Below are 15,924 nucleotides of genomic sequence, written 5' to 3'. Positions count from 1 at the left end.
GTCATCACGCGGCCTTGCCGCCCACACCCAACGCACGGAATCTCCACTGGCTTTTGGTCCAGCTGTTTCTTGCCAGCACGAAAGATAGCTCTCGAGGATAGACCTGCTGAAGCGATCGATCTCAATACGTTGTCGCTTTTGTCGTCCATTTTCATATCGCAAGAACTCGAACTCTTTAGCGTTCCTCGGTCTCACTGGTCGTAAGGACGGCATTTCTCAACACACGACACATGACCTCGAGATCGAGAGTCAACTTCGCGTCATGAGGTGGTGCAAGCAAACAAATCTATCGCCATTGGGGTGAATTGTGGTTCATGCCGGAGTAAGGCGAGTGGCTGATGATTTTGCCACTCACGGCTTCCACGGCCAAGAACACCCTCGCAATGGACCATGGGATGTCGATCCAACAGTTCGTTGGCATCGGTGCACAACGCTAACTTCTCGCCGACGTGTGCGGGTGCATTCACCGGCCTAGCTGGCTCAATCTCGATGCTGCGACCGTTGAGCCAGCGTTCCATGCATGTCCACAGGAGTGTGCTGAATCGTGGCGACGGCCGTTAAGGTAACGATACTGTGCGGTCGGACCTTCGCATGGCGAATGTGGAAGCGGTCGAGTCGTCCCTTCGCTCGGCTGTCGAGTGTTCGTAAAATGTCGGGAGTCGGTTTGATTGGCTGAAACGGCGGATATTCGATCTCCGTCATGTCCAAGGAAGAGTTCGTCGAGATGATGACTTCGTTCGTGTTTGATGTGCAGCAGAGCGTGGGTTTCGACACGGACGCTTCGCGTACGCTCTTGGCGATGCTCGATGTAGCGCTTGCACCACTTCGTTCGCGTTGCCAGACCACGCACGATGCCGTCGCGCACTTGGAGCGTCATATCGGCCGGATCCTCGTTCGTCGCTATGGTGACATTCGGACGCGATTCCTCCGCTTCGATCGGCAAACCAGTGGGTACATGAGCTACTCGGACTTTCGAAGTGCCCTCGATGTATGCCTCCAACGACGTCGAACTACTATTTTCAATCTCGCGGCGTGTAGGTCCTCAACTTGGATGTCGACCCCTCCGTCCTTGCCCGACTCTTTCAAAAATACGATCCGCAAGGACAAGGACGCATTAACTACACCAACTTCTTGCATCTCGTTCATGCAACCGACTCGGAGCCTCCACGGTCCGAAGCCCACGATGCATTGGCGTCGCTGGCGCTCTGCGGACCTCCCGTCGACACCGACGACTTGGCGTTACTGGAACACCGGCGCACAGAAGAGCTCGTGGCGCATATTCGCGCAAAGTTGTATCAGCGCGGCATGTCCGTTCGCGACTTGTTTTTGCAGATGGACCAAGGCAGGTGCTGTGTCTGTACAAGTCGAGTCCCGGTGCATGGGCCAACACAATCTGTAGGTACTCGTTCCTCACCCTGGGCGAATTGCACCATGGCTTCAAATCTATCATTGGCGTCGACATGCACATGAAGGAGCTCATGTACTTGACCCGACACTTCACCCGAAAACAGGACCAGCTATCGCTCGTCGATTTCGGCAAGCTCTTGGAAGGTTTCTCGAGTTGGCACGGATCAACCGTGTCACGGACCCAGAGGGACGGAGCAAACGCAATCAAGACGGCCGCGGCCCAAATCAGCACTGCAAGGATATCCCAGTCGTCGCTTGCCGTGGGTACCTCCGCCCCCTCGTGTTTTGACCCAACTTTTGAAGCCAAGCTGGCATCGGTGCTCCAAGACAAAGGCATGCCGCTACGGAGACTCTTTGATTTGATGGCCCCGCGGGGGTCGCTCGCGCCACTGGCGTTCCACAAGCACCTGTGTCGATGGGGGCTGGACATTCCAGACGAAGCCGACGTCGTCCGCCTCGTCGCGTATTTTGACACGAACGGAAATGGTGCGCTCGAATTCAACGAATTCGTTCGATTGTGCCAGCGACTCTGCCGATAACATAGAGAAGTGCCATAAAATGAAAAACGACGCCATGTCATGCGCGCGATCCCATCACAGCGCCGTGATACCCCAGTCCGCCACGACGAAAGACACGTCAGGCTCTTCAATCGATCACGGCATTGCATCTCCCTGTGGGGGCTGGCGCCATGCAGGGCCCCCACATATCTCCCTCATCGACTTCTTTGTCGTATTTTTTTCAAGTTGCAATCGTGGTGCAGAAGGAAATGTGTTTGTGAATAAGTGGTCACAGGGGGTGCACGACCAGGTCGTTCAGGAAAGGCTACGGCGTCGACGTAGAGGTCGCTTGCTTTGTTTGGTCGCGCTGGATGGGGAACGGATGTGCCTCCGTGTTGAACACGTACTTGTACAGCGGAATTGTTTCCTCGTCGGAAAAGAGCAAGTAAAAGTACTTGAGCGTCTCGGCCATGAAGAAGCTGTCCATGGTGGGGCGGAAGAATTTGGTCGCAGTTGCCTGGTCGACGTGGCCGACGCTCGAGAACCCCCCCGTGTCGAGCCGCGTGTTGCGCTCGAAAGCGTCAAATATCTGGACGCCCCACTGTCGATACCTTTCGTCCTTGGTCACGCGATACAGGATCATGAGGCTTTCGACTGTTTCCGGCCGCAAAATATTGAACGCGTCTTGGGGATGCACTTGGATGTCGTCGTCTGTCGTGGCAGTGTTGAAATACGCAATCTCTGGAGCCAATTTGGATGCCATTTGGTTGTACATCTACGGCAATCATGACTCCGTCGTGCACGCTCGCGGCAGTACCTGGTAGCATGTGTGCAATAACTCCTTGGCGAGCGTCAAGTGCGACTCGGGCATGCCGTTGACGTAGCCCAACGCGAGCATACCCGGGATGAAGCACACCAGGTGATCCATCTTTGGTCTCAGCGGAGTGCCCTCGGACAGCTCGCCCAGGAACAGCCAGTTGGATTTTTTCGTACGGCCGACGAGCTTGGTCATGATCCCGTTCACGGCGTGCATGTACCGGTCCTTGTACTTGGTCTCCCGTTTATCGGAAAATAGCCACTAGCAGCATCATGTCATATTGCCCAACAAGCCACATGAGGAGCGACAAAGCCATACCTGTTTGAGCAAGTACTCGTAGTAGCTGTCGCCGCCGGCACCGAGCTTGATCACGCCGGGATGGATCCTATGCAGCAAACCCACCCCCGCCGTCATGAGTCGGCCACAGCGCCACGACGATAGGATGGCTTGAATTTCATTTGATCGACGTACTTCCCGTTGTGGCTATCCACGATGACTGGCAACACACCGGATGGAAAGTCCTGGGCTACAATAGCCGCCACCTACGAGCAGCATGGATCGACTTTTGTCGAGATTCACCTTACTTTATCCATTAATTCTTCGACCGTGTCCCGGTATTCAGTCTTGCCTGTCAGGTGGGCCAAATACTTGAACTCCAACTGGATCGTCGTGAACTCGGCCACGTAACTCGAATCACTCGTGGAGCCGTCCTACCGCCACACGTCAATGCGTTGGCGGAATAGCATGTACGTACGATGAGGCTGACGAGCGATAGTGGAAGCGCCGTCTGCTTTAAGCCACGGTGCAATCGTTCGCCCAAATCATCAGCAAGAGACAGCAGCGACGGTCGGCGGCACAACGTGTACGCTGACAGCAAGCCCCTAAAGCACAAATGTCAAACATGACCCGGTGGATGGGACGTGTGCGTTCACCCAAGGTTGCGAATGGTCGTTTCGAAGATGCTGACTTTGGGCGGGAGCGGGTACCGAGCAGCAAGGTTCGCTTCGGCCCAGTCCACGGCTTCGTTGAACTCTTCTCGGAGCCCCATAATGTACAATGTATCGAGGGAATCGACGAGCGAGATGGCCATGTCGTGACCAGGTAACCCGTCCTTCACCATCTCCTGGACGTTTAACGAGTCAAACCCGAACGCGTGTTTGCGGTAGGCGTCCCATGCCCACGACATTGCACCGACCACTCGACGCTGCATGGCAGTATCGTTCTGCAATGTCGGCATCGCCACGAGTGGATTCATGATGGCGCCAATCGAATGCTTGGTGACATCAAGCTGCGTGGTGGTAGTGATGTCAGGATTCGTCGCGGTTGTCATGTCATCGACGGGATCAGGAGCATTGGTGACTCGGCGGAGGGCTGGGTTCTTGGGAATCAGGACCTCCAGCATGCCGTACTTGGATGCAAGGTACATGACATTCAGGAAACAGCACACCGCTCCTGCCGCAAGGACCCATTGATACCGCGAGCTCATCGCGGCAGTGTATGTTTTTCACGACTATTTCGCATTTCTTTTCATTATTCGACCTTCTGACGAGTGAATTTGTGATTGGCTGAAATCAATGCACGCTGAAAACAACACATTGCAAAATCCTCACTTTTCGAAAATACGGTAAAGACGACATGTACTCCGGGGTATAATTTGTGCAATTGTGATTTTGGTAAAATATTTAATCCTTGAGTCTGACGTCTATTCAATTTTCAAACTCGAAAAACATGATTTCATCGCCGTTGGATCGGTAACGGATGCGCCTCGGTGTTGAGCACAAACTTGTCGAGGGGAACGACCGACTCGTCCGAGAAGAGCAAGTAAAAGTACTTGAGCGTCTCGGCCATGAAAAAGCTCTCCATCTCCCGACGAAAGAACTTGGTCGGGGCGCTCGAGTCGACGTGGTTCACGCTTGTGTACCCGCCTTGCGGCAGTTTGCAGTGCCGTTCAAACGCGCGGAAGATGACCTTACCCCATTCCCGGTATGTCTCGTTCTTGGTGACGCGGTACAACACCATGAGACTTTCGACTGTTTCAGGACGCAGGATGTTGAAAGCGTCGATTGCTTGTATTTGGATATCATCTGAGACGTCGACCGTGTTGAAATAGGCGATCTCGGGCGCCAACTTGCTCTCCATTTGGTTGTACATCTACGCACGTCTGAGCTCCCTCCGTTGGTTAATCGCATGATCAACCTCAAAGCAAGTTCGGCCGAGCTCTTTGGCAAAGACCAAATGCGACGGCGGCATCCCGTGCATGTAGCCGAGGGCAAGCATGCCAGGCATGAAGCACACGAGGTGGTCCATTTTGGGCAAGAGCTCTCCCGTCACTTCGAGCTCGCCGAGGAAGACCCAACCTGACTTTTTCGTCCGTCCGACCATCTTTTCCATGATTCCGTTCACCGCAGTTTTGTACATGTCCCGGTACTTGGTCTCACGCTTGCCTGTAAAGAGCCACTGGATGACAACGTGAGCTGCAGCGACCACGGAACGTGGCAACTTGCTGCATGACCAACCTGCTTGAGGAGATATTCATAGTAGCTGTCGCCGCCTGCCCCCAGCTTGATCCGGCTGCGGTGGATTCTACCATGAAGATGCATACATTTGCAAACGATCATGACCAAAACGCAAGTTGCAGCTACCGGCCCAGGTCATTGTCGACGTAGATGGGAACGAGGCCGTCGGCGTACTCCCGCTCGACGATCTGGCTCACCTATCGCACAGCCGTCAAGGGTTCGAGTATCTGGACCATCACGATGCTATACTGTGTCCATGACGTCCTCGACAGCGTCGCTATAATCGCTATCGTCCGTGAGCAAGGCCAGGTACTTGAATTCGAGCTGAATACTGGTAAACTCAGCCAGAAAACTCGGGCCGTTGGCCGTTGCATCCTGAAGTGTGGTCAACGAATGTTCTCGGGAGCAGCGAAGGCATGTACCTCCAGACTTACAAACGAACGCGGCAGTACAGAGCTCCGCATGCCAGGCAGCAAGCGACCGCCCAAATCGTCGGCGAGATCGAGGAGCCCTGAACGCCCAGACAGTTGATAAGCTGCGAGGAGGCCCCTGCAACTGCATGTGTGAGCATGGAAATGAGAAGATGAGACAATACCCCAGCACACGAATCGTCGTTTCAAATAGACTGACTTTGCCTGGGCCATCAAACTTGTGCGCTAAATTCGCCTCTGCCCACGTCGCAGCCTCGAGGAAGTCGTCATGGAGACCGAGGAGGAAGAGCGTGTCCAACGAGTCCACAAGGGAAATCGCGAGGTCGTGGTCAGAAAATGCTGTGCCGTTTGAATGCACGACGTCGAGTGAGTCATGACCGAACGCATGCTGTCGATAGCCCTTCCACGCCCATGCCATCGCGGCCACCACCTCGTCTTGCATATGCGTGTCGTTCGAGAGCGCTGGCATCGAACGCCTCATTCCGCGCAACCATCCGAGCGTGTGCAAATCTTCCGCGTGCTTTGAGAAGAGCACTGCGACGTTCCCCAGCAGCAGCAACAGACAGCAGACGGCCAGGATGGCCACCCAGCGTTGGTATCGCGGTGAAATCATTTCACGTCGCCGATGTGATTGGGCGTCGACATTAGCGGAAGACTACATCACACCGTATCCGGATTACGTGGATGAACCATTTGGGAGTTCATGACGTCGTTGGCATCATGCTTTGTGGCCTGGCGGAGCGATGTCCGACAGTCGACTTCGCTATCGGCTGTTCTTACATCCAGCAAGGACTTTGAAACGTGAGGGAAAGCGCCCACACTCATGTAAGCAGTCACCATCGCTCGAAATATAGCAATTGCCGCATGAATTATGTGGAGTATTCCGCAAAATAGTATTAATATACCGAATGATCCAGAATTCACACTGAACATTCGTTGAAACAATGTGCACAAGTCTATACGAGCCAAATGCACAATGGTTGGACGTAGACGGCGATGGAACCACCACTGCAGGTGACATGCTCGAACAACCTCCTCATGATGGCTTTGAGAGTCTCGATAGAAAAAATTTTCAACACGCCGCACGAAATCCAGGACCATAATGCGTTCGTGTGTAAAGGAAAAAATAAGAAAAAAGTCGACACTTTTTGACACTTTTTGTCTTGTTTTTAGAAATAACGATCCTGATCATTTCGACGATACAACGCTTTAACCCATGCAAGATGTGGTTTGCTCGGTTACAGGATGTAACTGGTTCCAACAGGGGCAAAATGTGGTGGTCTTCCTGCGAACCATGCGTCATATGCAGGTCAGCACCAGAGTTGGTGCGATATGAATGCCACTGCTGTCTTACCCAGGACAGGAAACCGTGTCGAGAGGTCACGGGCCACACAATCTTCCTTGCGGGCAACTCGATGGAGTTCATCTCCCAATTTCTTCGAGGATTTTGTCAATGCTAAAATTAGATTGAGAAATGCACCATGACGAGAATTATATTTGGCCTCGCCTGTTGGGGGAGTTGGTGTCGCCGCCGGCATGCCTTCGTCCGTGATCAGCTCCGCGTCTACAAAGAACCACCCTGGCATTGCTGGCAGTATACCGATCCATCCTTGAGGACAATCATGTAGGTCATGTCATGCGTAGCGGGGGTGCTCGAGCTCAAGCTGAAGAAAAAGCTCGCGGCAGACCCACAGGCCGTCGTGTACAGCGGCATCCAGTCACCGGTGAAGACCAAGGTACGAGGGGGCAAAGGCCACCACAAGCGCAACCCTCTCGCGAACGTTCGCCTCGACAACCTGTCGATACATGAAAAATCGTTCAAGAAAGAGCGGGAAGACATCATGGTACACCTCAAGTTTCCATCGCCCACTCGAAAGTACATCGAGCACGAAGTTGTGCTGAAGAAGCATAAGGACAAGTATGCCCGTGAGTCGCTGCCTCCGGTATACTCCTAGCGCTCTTTACGAGTACTTGATGGGTTGTCAAAGGTTGCCGGCGCATTCAAGAAGCGACCGATCCCAAGCTCAACCTTCCCGAGCTCGTACACCCGCGGTCTGTTGTTCCTGTAGCATTCGTCATGTTGGTTCACGATGACGTTTAGGGGCTGTGCCGATCTGCATCGAACCCACAACGGGGGGCAATGCGCTGCGATGGACCAAGCCGTTGGCGGAAATTGACTACAGCGTGATGCTGCCATTGCTTTTGGACGGTGCGTCTTGGGTGATGTGTTGAATGGCAGGGGATTGTGACTGCGACGGTGGCGTCGGTAGGCACGCGGGAGTCGCAAGAGCCGTATCATTTTCTTGCAACGAAAGGCTCGATAGAGCTATTGCAATACGGCCGGCAACACCCCGAGAAGGTCCACGCATGTCTACATAAAGTTGTCGCACCGCTGCGGGTCGCGCTCAACACTCGGGATCAAAAGCTTGTGTGCGAAACCCTCAAAGTCATGCAAATCCTTCTTGACGTCGAAGGCATTGGTGTTGCCCTGGTGCCGTACTACAGGTCCTTCTTCATGCAAAACGCCCCCGTCTCAACACAATCGTCTCACTCACGCCACATTTCCCAGGCAACTCCTTCCGACCCTCAACCTGTTCAAGAACAGTCGGCATAACATCGGCGACTCGATTGACTTTGGCCAACGCCACAACCAGGGTAAACATGTCTTTCAACTCGACACATGCGTGACTGTGGCGCGATAGATCTCGGGGATCTTGTGCGGACGACTCTCGAAAAGATGGAGCGCGTGGGAGGTCCTGACGCTTATGTCAACATCAAGTACATGGTGCCGACTTATGAAGGCATCAACTTGGGGTAGACGACACAGGGCGGCCAAACAAATTAACTTAAGGAAGGACGGCAATGTACAAAAATCCATCGGGGTAGGCAAAGTGCCTGTAGAGTTCGCTGATCGACAGATCCAGTTCGACGTCGATGCCGTGCACGCGAACGGCCGCAGCGTCGATGTCCACTTGTGGTAACAGATACACTAGCGCAGATCGGATTGTCTCCAAGCCTATGAGGAGGAGACATGTGAGCATGTGATATTGAGAAAGCACACTAGGACGGGGGGATGGTACTTGAAGGAAGCGGGAGTTGAATCGTGGCTTCGTGCGGGAGTAGCACGCGCAGCGGAATGTGCCGCCTCGGCTCGGTCGCGGGAACCACCGCCCCGTGCACCGCTTGATACATGGCAAAGTCATCTACGAAATCGTCGGGCTCGACAAACAATGAAAATAAAATTTCGCGATGGACATACTCTTCACGAGACTTTTCCAGAGCTGTGTGTGCTTTTGTTGGGGCAAGTTCATGATCCACTTGGTGCTGCCGAACAACAGAAACATCGACTACAAACCAAGTGAGCAGATCGCCATAGTTATCTGTAATGGAACTGCGGCAGCGTTGGATCAGCGACAATTGCCGACGTACTTGCTTGTAGCAGTTCATAAAGTGCATTTCGACTGCTTGGAGGTTGTCGCATGGGAGCAACTGCCCAGGAACGGCATGAGGCAGGGAAAGAAAAGGAACTCTCCACATACATGCTGCGATGGATAGCCTTGAAAATGCACTGTGATCGCCCACGGTAGCATGCCGTCGCCGTGTAAGTCATATAGGACTCCGAATGGCAACTGCCTGTGAACGACATGTTTTCCTCATGTGAGGTGGAGATATCAAACGAACATATGTACCATTTCAGAGGCATACCCTTGAACTCGAACCATACGAAGCGAGAAAGCTGGCTAGACAGCGTTGGCGGCGCGACGTCTTTAAAGTGGTTGATCACGGCATCCGTGGTGGCGCACATGACAGAGCTCACTCGAGGGACCATGGCCTACATACGCCACAGGGATGGTAAAGACTTGGGCAATCACCATGCCGAGGCACACGTACGTAGTATGGACGGGGGACTTGAAGCGTCGTGATTTCGGAGGCATCGATGTTGAAGCACACAGGCACATGGCCATCCCACAGCGCCTTGGCGAGCTTTGTGTCGGTCATTTGGGAAAATGTCATGGTGGAGGTTTCGGATAATGTTGTATCCGGACAGTCGAAGGATTCCGAAACTGTTTTGCGAAAGGTTGTGTGGGCTCATTGGAGGCGGCGGCGACATGATGGTGGACGAAGATACCCGCAATGCGCTCATGCTGTTCACGTACACGTTCGGCGTGGGTTCGTTGAGCATGGGGCATATTTTTGCAGCGACCGGATCGATCCTTGGCTCTATCGTCCTCTACTTCTTTTCGGCATGCAACGTCCACGCCAGGTAGATGTCACAGCTGCCGATATCTACAGCTCACCATGCCCCATCTCGCTAGTTCCCTGATGTGCCGTTGCATGACAATTGCTCCCACGCACGTTCGTACGTTCGGTGACCTGGGACTCCACGCCTGCGGTTCCGTCGGGAGGTAAGCTACTACCCTCCATAAACTAGGATGACACCGCCTTGACATGCTAGATACGCCATCGTCGTATCGGAGTCGCTTTCGTGCTTGGCCACTCCTATAGCATTTCTCGTGCTTGCTGGCACGGAGTTACTTCCCAACATCACGGCAGGCTTCAACGTCCACCTTACATCCACCCAGTGGATCGTCGCGACTGCAATATGCATGCTGCCCCTTGTGTGCATTCCTACATTGCGAGACACGGTAATTCTTTGCATACTCGGGAGCGTCTCGACGTTGTTCACCGACGGCATCGCCTTGACTGTCAACTTCGTGGAGCGGCCACTGGCTTCGCGCGAGTCGAACGTGTCCGTCGCCTCGGCGCTTTCGGCCTTTGGGGGCATCATGTTTGCATTTGGATCGGCACTACTTATTCCTCCATTACACCGGCAATGCTCAGCGATGGGCAGTGCCACCTTGGTCACAACTGTCAGCACCACCCTCATCTACGTCACAGTTTTGTACATGTTCATCGGCATCCTCACGTACGCGCAATTCGGATGCATGGCGCCGGCAACTCTGGTGGAATCCATGCCACACGGGCCATGGAAGGTCCTGGCGAATGCGTGCATGTTGGTTCACATTGCCGTTGCGTACCCCGTCATCATGAGCCCGACGCTGTTCGTGATCGAGCGCAGCGTATTTGGCAAAGACAGCGACATTGACACGCTCAAAGAAAAGCTCCTCCGTAACGCCGAAGGCAATGGAGTGGCAGACAGCAGCTCGTCGGCAGATGCACACCTTATGGGAGTCAAGCACAATGCCGAGTACAAATCGGTCGAGTCGACGGAAGCGCAAGAGGTTGGTGGCCATGTCCCGGTGGGGCCTTCACGATGAACTATTTGTTCCGATAGAAGTTTGTTCATGACGTTTTGCACGACTCGTTGAAGTTCACGGCGACGGAGCATGTCTGCCGCGTGTTGCTTCGCACGGGCATCGTGACCGTTCAATGTTTCTTAGCGGTGATGCTGCAGGCATCCTTTGCGGATATCCTGACACTGATCGGCGCCACGACCGTGACATTGCCGTGCTTGATCATGCCTTGCGTGTGTTTCTTGTGCTTGTTTTCTTCTGACGGAACTTGGATGGGTGCTGCGACCAGGGGCTTTTCATACGTCGTCATCGTTGTCAGCGCCGTGCTCGGTGTGTACTCGACGTACTCGGCCGTGACAAACATCCAAGCCAACTGGGCCACGTATCGCATGTTCCAGCCCATCCACCCCGTCGCCTACGTGAATGGACGGGTGCGGTATCCGACCTGCAAACCCGGCCAGCAAAATTAACGGGGGAGGTTGAGTTGTATGCGCAATGCAACAAGGTCCAGCAGAGGGGGCGAAGGTGGCGCAATCTCATCGTCTACGTGCCCCCGCGGCACAAGGAATCATCCCAAGGAGTCGTCGCTGACCAGTACATGCGCCGAGCGCTGGACTCGCCCACCACCGTGACATGTGCAAGAAATATGAATTTGTTGACGGTGATTGGCGTGATTTAATAAAAATCGACGTATTTATAAGGAAATTTTAACATCATCTTAGTATGCACGCAAGGTTGGCATAGACAGGAACAGCTTGGAGAAAAAACCATACAGTCATCAAGTTTCCACCGAATTCGTCGCACGCTGACGGCGGCGGCATGGCAGGTGCGACTTGCAGATGCATGGACCGAGGCTTCAAGTGACGTCGCACTAGGACGCATCAGGAAGGAGTTGGAAGAATGCCAACGCGGCGTTGAATTGTCCGGTGTCTCGGCGTCGCTGCGCTCAGACGGTGTTTGGGATGCCCTCGTTGGTACCATCCGCGGGCCCGTGGGTACGCCGTATGAAGGCGGCCATTTTGTGCTGGAAATCAACATCCCAAAGACATATCCCTTTGAGCCGCCGAAGGTTCGATTTGAAACGAAGATTTGGCACCCCAACATTTCGTCGCAAACAGGAGCAATTTGTCTCGTATGTGCCTCGAGTCCTTTGTTCCCAGTTGCTTGACACATGCACAGGACATCCTGAAAGATGCGTGGTCCCCTGCCCTAACGATCAAAACCACCCTCTTATCCATCCAAGCGCTGTTATCTGCTGCCGAACCCACAGACCCACAGGTTTTCAAACGATAGCGAGAAACACAGCGCCTTAACTTCACTTGCGTGTGTGTTAGGACGCGGAAGTGGCGCGCATGTACATTCACGACAAAGAACGTTTCAACAGCACGGCGGCTTTTTGGACGCAAACTTATGCCACGGAAAAGTCGGAGAACGACTGCGAAGCAGTCCAACGCCTCATGGACATGGGATTCCCCAAGGTACACCCTACCTTATTGCTCAATCCTTAACTTGATCTTGGGAACTCTTGTGCATAGGATAAAGTGCACAAGGCGTTGGCAGAAGCCAAGGGCGACGAAAATGCCGCGGTCGAACGACTCCTGACAACTATGTAATGCCGTGTATATGAATACTTTCATCGTGCTCTTCCCATATTCAACCTTCGCACAATCGTTGCGGACAATAAGATCATCTCATCATGGGACGCATGCACCCTCACACATCTCATGTCGTTGGCTCATCGTACGAGTACGAGCCTGGTCGCTGCGATGCAAGAAGAGCATGCTTGCGTTCGCAACCGGTTGGGTTTCAACGAACCGCCTGCACATATCAACGTCTGACCTCCTTGGGGGCGCCCATCTTTGCGTAGCAGACTCCTGCAGCCGTCGCAGTGTCTATCTCCTCCTGTCGCGACGCCCACCTTTTTCCCTAGACATGGCGAAGATTCGCAAACGATCTTTTGACCAATCGCAATTAATTGAATGAGTGGCAGTCAACCCTATTCCTGTAATACTTTATATTCTCTTTGCGTGGAATGCTGCCGAAGGTGCGAACTGTCCTTGACGATTGCTTGATAGTCGGTAACGAGGGACCTTCCCTTCGCTGTATCGGTGGCATGAGTGCAGTTCATGACTGCTGTAGACACTCGTACAAGTCGCTTTTGCAGGTGTCCACAACCAGCGATGCTCCGAGGTTCCAAGCACCGAGCCATGGTGACTTTTCTAGAAAGGCTTCAACTGCCGCATCTGGCATTTGGAATGAATGGACCGACAAACAAAAGTCACTTGGTGTTTGTATACCCCCACTTGCGTCCACGGATAAACCTGTCACATTTAATTGAGGGTAGGGCTGGCCATGGATTCAACATGGGGACGAGCGCAGTTTGCAATTTTCCCATTCGTCAAAAACACCATGCTCTCGAAGCAAGTTCCAACGCAGATGGCGCGCACCATGTCCAAGCGATTCTTTGCCTCCGGCAAGGACATCCGCTTCGGTGTTGAAGGCCGTGCCCTCATGTTGAAGGGCGCTGATCAGCTCGCTGACGCCGTCCAGGTCACGTTGGGTCCCAAGGGTCGCAACGTCGTGATTGACCAAGCATACGGCGCCCCAAAGATCACCAAAGATGGTGTGACCGTGGCCAAGAACATTGAATTCCGTGACAAGTTTGAAAACATGGGGGCTCAATTGTTGCGCCAAGTCGCCAACAACACGAACGACGCCGCGGGTGACGGTACCACGTCCGCCACCGTGCTCACCCGCGCCATCTACAGTGAAGGTTGCAAGAGTGTCGCGGCCGGCATGAACCCTCAAGACTTGCGCCGCGGTATCCAATTGGCTGTCGACCATGTTGTGTCGGAATTGGCCAAGTTGTCGCAAGATATTGACGACAAGGAAAAGGTGGCTCAAGTTGCCACGATTTCTGCCAACAGCGAAAAGGAAATTGGCGACTTGATCTCGGACGCCATGGAACGTGTCGGCCGCGAAGGTGTGATCACTGTCCAAGATGGCAAGACGTTGTACAACGAATTGGAAGTCGTTGAAGGCATGAAGTTTGACCGTGGCTACATCTCTCCCTATTTCGTCACCAACAGCAAGAACCAAGCTTGCGAATTGGAAAACCCGTACATCCTCTTGGTCGAAAAGAAGGTGTCGTCGGCCCAAGGCATTGCCCCTATGTTGGAATTTGTGTACAAGGCGCAACGCCCGTTGCTCATTATCGCGGAAGATGTCGAGTCGGAAGCGTTGGCGGCTTTGATTCTCAACCGCATCCGTGCCGGCATCAAGGTGTGCGCCGTCAAGGCCCCTGGTTTCGGTGACAACCGCAAAGCTGGTTTGCAAGACATGGCCGTCTTGACCGGTGCCAAGGTCATTAGCGAAGACGTTGGCCTTCGCCTGGACAACGCGACCCCCGACATTCTCGGCACGGCCAAGAAGGTGACGATCACCAAGGACGATACTTTGATCTTGGACGGCGAAGGCGCCAAGGACGCAATTGCTGAACGTGTGGAATTGCTCAAGGACTCGATTGCGCAATCCACGTCTGACTACGAAAAGGAAAAGCTCCAGGAACGCCTGGCCAAGTTGGGCGGCGGTATTGCCGTCATCAAGGTTGGTGGTGCAAGCGAAGTCGAAGTGGGCGAGAAGAAGGACCGCGTCGTGGATGCGCTTAACGCCACCCGCGCCGCCGTTGAAGAAGGGATTGTGCCCGGCGGTGGTACCGCTTTGTTGTGGGCATCGCGCAACCTCAAGTCATTGTACGACGGCGTGGCCAACATGGACCAAAAGGTGGGCATCCAAATCATTGAACGTGCGTGCCGATCGACTGTGACCCAAATCGCCAAGAACGCCGGTGAAGAAGGCGCGGTGATTGTGGGCAAGTTGCTCGAACAGGATTCTCCCACGTTTGGTTTCAACGCGCAAACGGGCCAGTACGTCGACATGGTTGAAGCCGGGATTATCGACCCCACCAAGGTGGTGCGCACTGGCCTCGTGGACGCGTCGAGTGTGGCGTCGTTGATGATGACGGCAGAAGCTTTGATTGCCGACTTGCCGGAAGAAAACGCCCCTGCCGCTGGTGGCATGCCCGGCATGGGCGGTATGGGCGGCATGGGTGGCATGATGTAAATGCCTCGTGTGCGATTCAAAAATCCATTTAACAAATAGAATAGTTGTCTTCCCTCGTCCGAACTGTCGAGTCGTATGGCGACGATGTCGCACGGCTTGCAAAAACTCGAATGCACGACGGATCCTGTTGAGCTCGTCCGCCGCGCCTACCCAGGCACAGTGTGTGCAATTCTTCGAATGTGATTACGACGCCCAACGTCAAGTGGGCAGGCGTGCGCAAGGTTCCTGCGTGCGCCCGAGAAGTCTGCGCTTCGTGCAGTTGATGGAGCTAGGACTGGGGTGGAGCATGACGCTCGAGGCGCTGAGCTGTGCGGTTTCCTGACCAAGTACGGTCGACAGTGCTAGGATCGGTCGCTGTTGTGCAGGTTGAGATGGCCTACGGTCGTGGATAGCATGTTGCCAAATCGTCCGACCGCACGGGGACGCTGGGCGATCGTGTGCCCTTCTCGTCGTGGGAAACCCATTGCTGTGATGGAATTTGTGCCAAGGCAGAGTCGTACTGCGGCATCACCTGCCCTCATTCGCACTATCGCTGCGGACAAGCGAAACTCGACCTAGCGCTTTGACATATCGTCATGGAAAACGCCTTGCTATACGCACAATGTCCGGGGCATCCAAGTGCGACCGTAGCAGCTTTACTTGCCAGGTTCCATGGGGCTGGCATGGTTGCGCAATTCCCATCGGATGGCATGATGTTGGAGGCGAAGTTGACCTCGCAGCATCCATTGTCCTTTGGAGAAGCAGGTCGCAAGCGTCCCATGCCCTTCCATCGAGTCAAAACTTCATGTATGATGTGGAAACTACTGAATGGCCGTCGCGACCACCGCTTGACATGGCGCCTGCAATCCGCAAGGCGCTAAGCACGAGAGGTATCGCTAA

General features: G+C 54.0%; 8 protein-coding genes across 15 annotated transcripts; 5 read left to right on the top strand and 3 right to left on the bottom strand.

Moving 5' to 3' along the window:
• Positions 1-700: 700 nt before the first annotated feature.
• On the top strand, positions 701-2,000 carry H310_00910 (the record flags this gene model as incomplete). 2 transcript variants are annotated; one of them, XM_008863873.1, is made up of 3 exons in its annotated part: positions 701-988; positions 1,039-1,342; positions 1,400-2,000. In XM_008863873.1, the coding sequence occupies 3 exons, from the start codon at positions 701-703 to the stop codon at positions 1,468-1,470; spliced, it is 663 nt and encodes a 220-aa protein (XP_008862095.1). In that variant the 3' UTR covers positions 1,471-2,000. The 2 variants fall into 2 exon arrangements, with proteins under 2 accessions (XP_008862095.1, XP_008862094.1); XM_008863872.1 differs by having other exon boundaries at positions 1,039-1,346.
• A 115-nt stretch (positions 2,001-2,115) lies between these two features.
• Positions 2,116-4,228, bottom strand: H310_00909 (hypothetical protein). Its single transcript, XM_008863871.1, has 7 exons — positions 3,654-4,228; positions 3,476-3,602; positions 3,306-3,431; positions 3,193-3,263; positions 3,040-3,106; positions 2,722-2,982; positions 2,116-2,679 (listed from the first exon to the last, which is right to left on the bottom strand). The coding sequence occupies exons 1-7, from the start codon at positions 4,205-4,207 to the stop codon at positions 2,230-2,232; spliced, it is 1,656 nt and encodes a 551-aa protein (XP_008862093.1). The 5' UTR covers positions 4,208-4,228; the 3' UTR covers positions 2,116-2,229.
• A 135-nt stretch (positions 4,229-4,363) lies between these two features.
• On the bottom strand, positions 4,364-6,287 carry H310_00908 (hypothetical protein). Of its 3 annotated transcripts, XM_008863868.1 has the most exons (7): positions 5,833-6,287; positions 5,660-5,786; positions 5,487-5,612; positions 5,364-5,434; positions 5,238-5,304; positions 4,918-5,178; positions 4,364-4,872 (listed from the first exon to the last, which is right to left on the bottom strand). In XM_008863868.1, exons 1-7 carry the CDS (start codon positions 6,279-6,281, stop codon positions 4,456-4,458), a joined length of 1,518 nt encoding a protein of 505 aa, XP_008862090.1. In that variant the 5' UTR covers positions 6,282-6,287; the 3' UTR covers positions 4,364-4,455. The 3 variants fall into 3 exon arrangements, with proteins under 3 accessions (XP_008862090.1, XP_008862091.1, XP_008862092.1); XM_008863869.1 differs by having other exon boundaries at positions 5,660-6,287; XM_008863870.1 differs by having other exon boundaries at positions 4,364-5,178.
• Positions 6,288-7,204: 917 nt separating this feature from the next.
• On the top strand, positions 7,205-8,486 carry H310_00907 (hypothetical protein; the record flags this gene model as incomplete). Its single annotated transcript, XM_008863867.1, has 7 exons — positions 7,205-7,262; positions 7,313-7,611; positions 7,657-7,720; positions 7,770-7,877; positions 7,939-8,173; positions 8,238-8,323; positions 8,371-8,486. The coding sequence occupies 7 exons, from the start codon at positions 7,205-7,207 to the stop codon at positions 8,484-8,486; spliced, it is 966 nt and encodes a 321-aa protein (XP_008862089.1).
• Positions 8,478-9,682, bottom strand: H310_00906 (hypothetical protein; the record flags this gene model as incomplete). Of its 4 annotated transcripts, XM_008863863.1 has the most annotated exons (7): positions 8,478-8,684; positions 8,749-8,871; positions 8,928-9,015; positions 9,098-9,157; positions 9,208-9,301; positions 9,358-9,500; positions 9,560-9,682. In XM_008863863.1, 7 exons carry the CDS (start codon positions 9,680-9,682, stop codon positions 8,515-8,517), a joined length of 801 nt encoding a protein of 266 aa, XP_008862085.1. In that variant the 3' UTR covers positions 8,478-8,514. The 4 variants fall into 4 exon arrangements, with proteins under 4 accessions (XP_008862085.1, XP_008862088.1, XP_008862086.1 ...); XM_008863866.1 differs by having other exon boundaries at positions 8,928-9,157; XM_008863864.1 differs by having other exon boundaries at positions 8,478-8,871.
• Positions 9,683-9,734: 52 nt separating this feature from the next.
• On the top strand, positions 9,735-11,587 carry H310_00905. 2 transcript variants are annotated; one of them, XM_008863861.1, is made up of 4 exons: positions 9,735-9,932; positions 9,985-10,074; positions 10,125-10,911; positions 10,965-11,587. In XM_008863861.1, the coding sequence occupies exons 1-4, from the start codon at positions 9,778-9,780 to the stop codon at positions 11,391-11,393; spliced, it is 1,461 nt and encodes a 486-aa protein (XP_008862083.1). In that variant the 5' UTR covers positions 9,735-9,777; the 3' UTR covers positions 11,394-11,587. The 2 variants fall into 2 exon arrangements, with proteins under 2 accessions (XP_008862083.1, XP_008862084.1); XM_008863862.1 differs by having other exon boundaries at positions 10,125-11,587.
• Positions 11,588-11,679: 92 nt separating this feature from the next.
• Positions 11,680-12,575, top strand: H310_00904 (hypothetical protein). Its single transcript, XM_008863860.1, has 5 exons — positions 11,680-11,749; positions 11,799-12,055; positions 12,103-12,201; positions 12,258-12,401; positions 12,459-12,575. The coding sequence occupies exons 1-5, from the start codon at positions 11,743-11,745 to the stop codon at positions 12,534-12,536; spliced, it is 585 nt and encodes a 194-aa protein (XP_008862082.1). The 5' UTR covers positions 11,680-11,742; the 3' UTR covers positions 12,537-12,575.
• Positions 12,576-13,332: 757 nt separating this feature from the next.
• On the top strand, positions 13,333-15,045 carry H310_00903 (chaperonin GroL; the record flags this gene model as incomplete). Its single annotated transcript, XM_008863859.1, has 1 exon — positions 13,333-15,045. The coding sequence occupies one exon, from the start codon at positions 13,333-13,335 to the stop codon at positions 15,043-15,045; it is 1,713 nt and encodes a 570-aa protein (XP_008862081.1).
• Positions 15,046-15,924: the final 879 nt, after the last annotated feature.

This window comes from Aphanomyces invadans (genome assembly GCF_000520115.1).
Source record: "Aphanomyces invadans strain NJM9701 unplaced genomic scaffold supercont1.2, whole genome shotgun sequence".
Classification (NCBI taxonomy): Eukaryota; Oomycota; class Saprolegniomycetes; order Saprolegniales; family Verrucalvaceae; genus Aphanomyces; species Aphanomyces invadans.
This window is presented reverse-complemented; position numbering and strand designations above follow the sequence as displayed.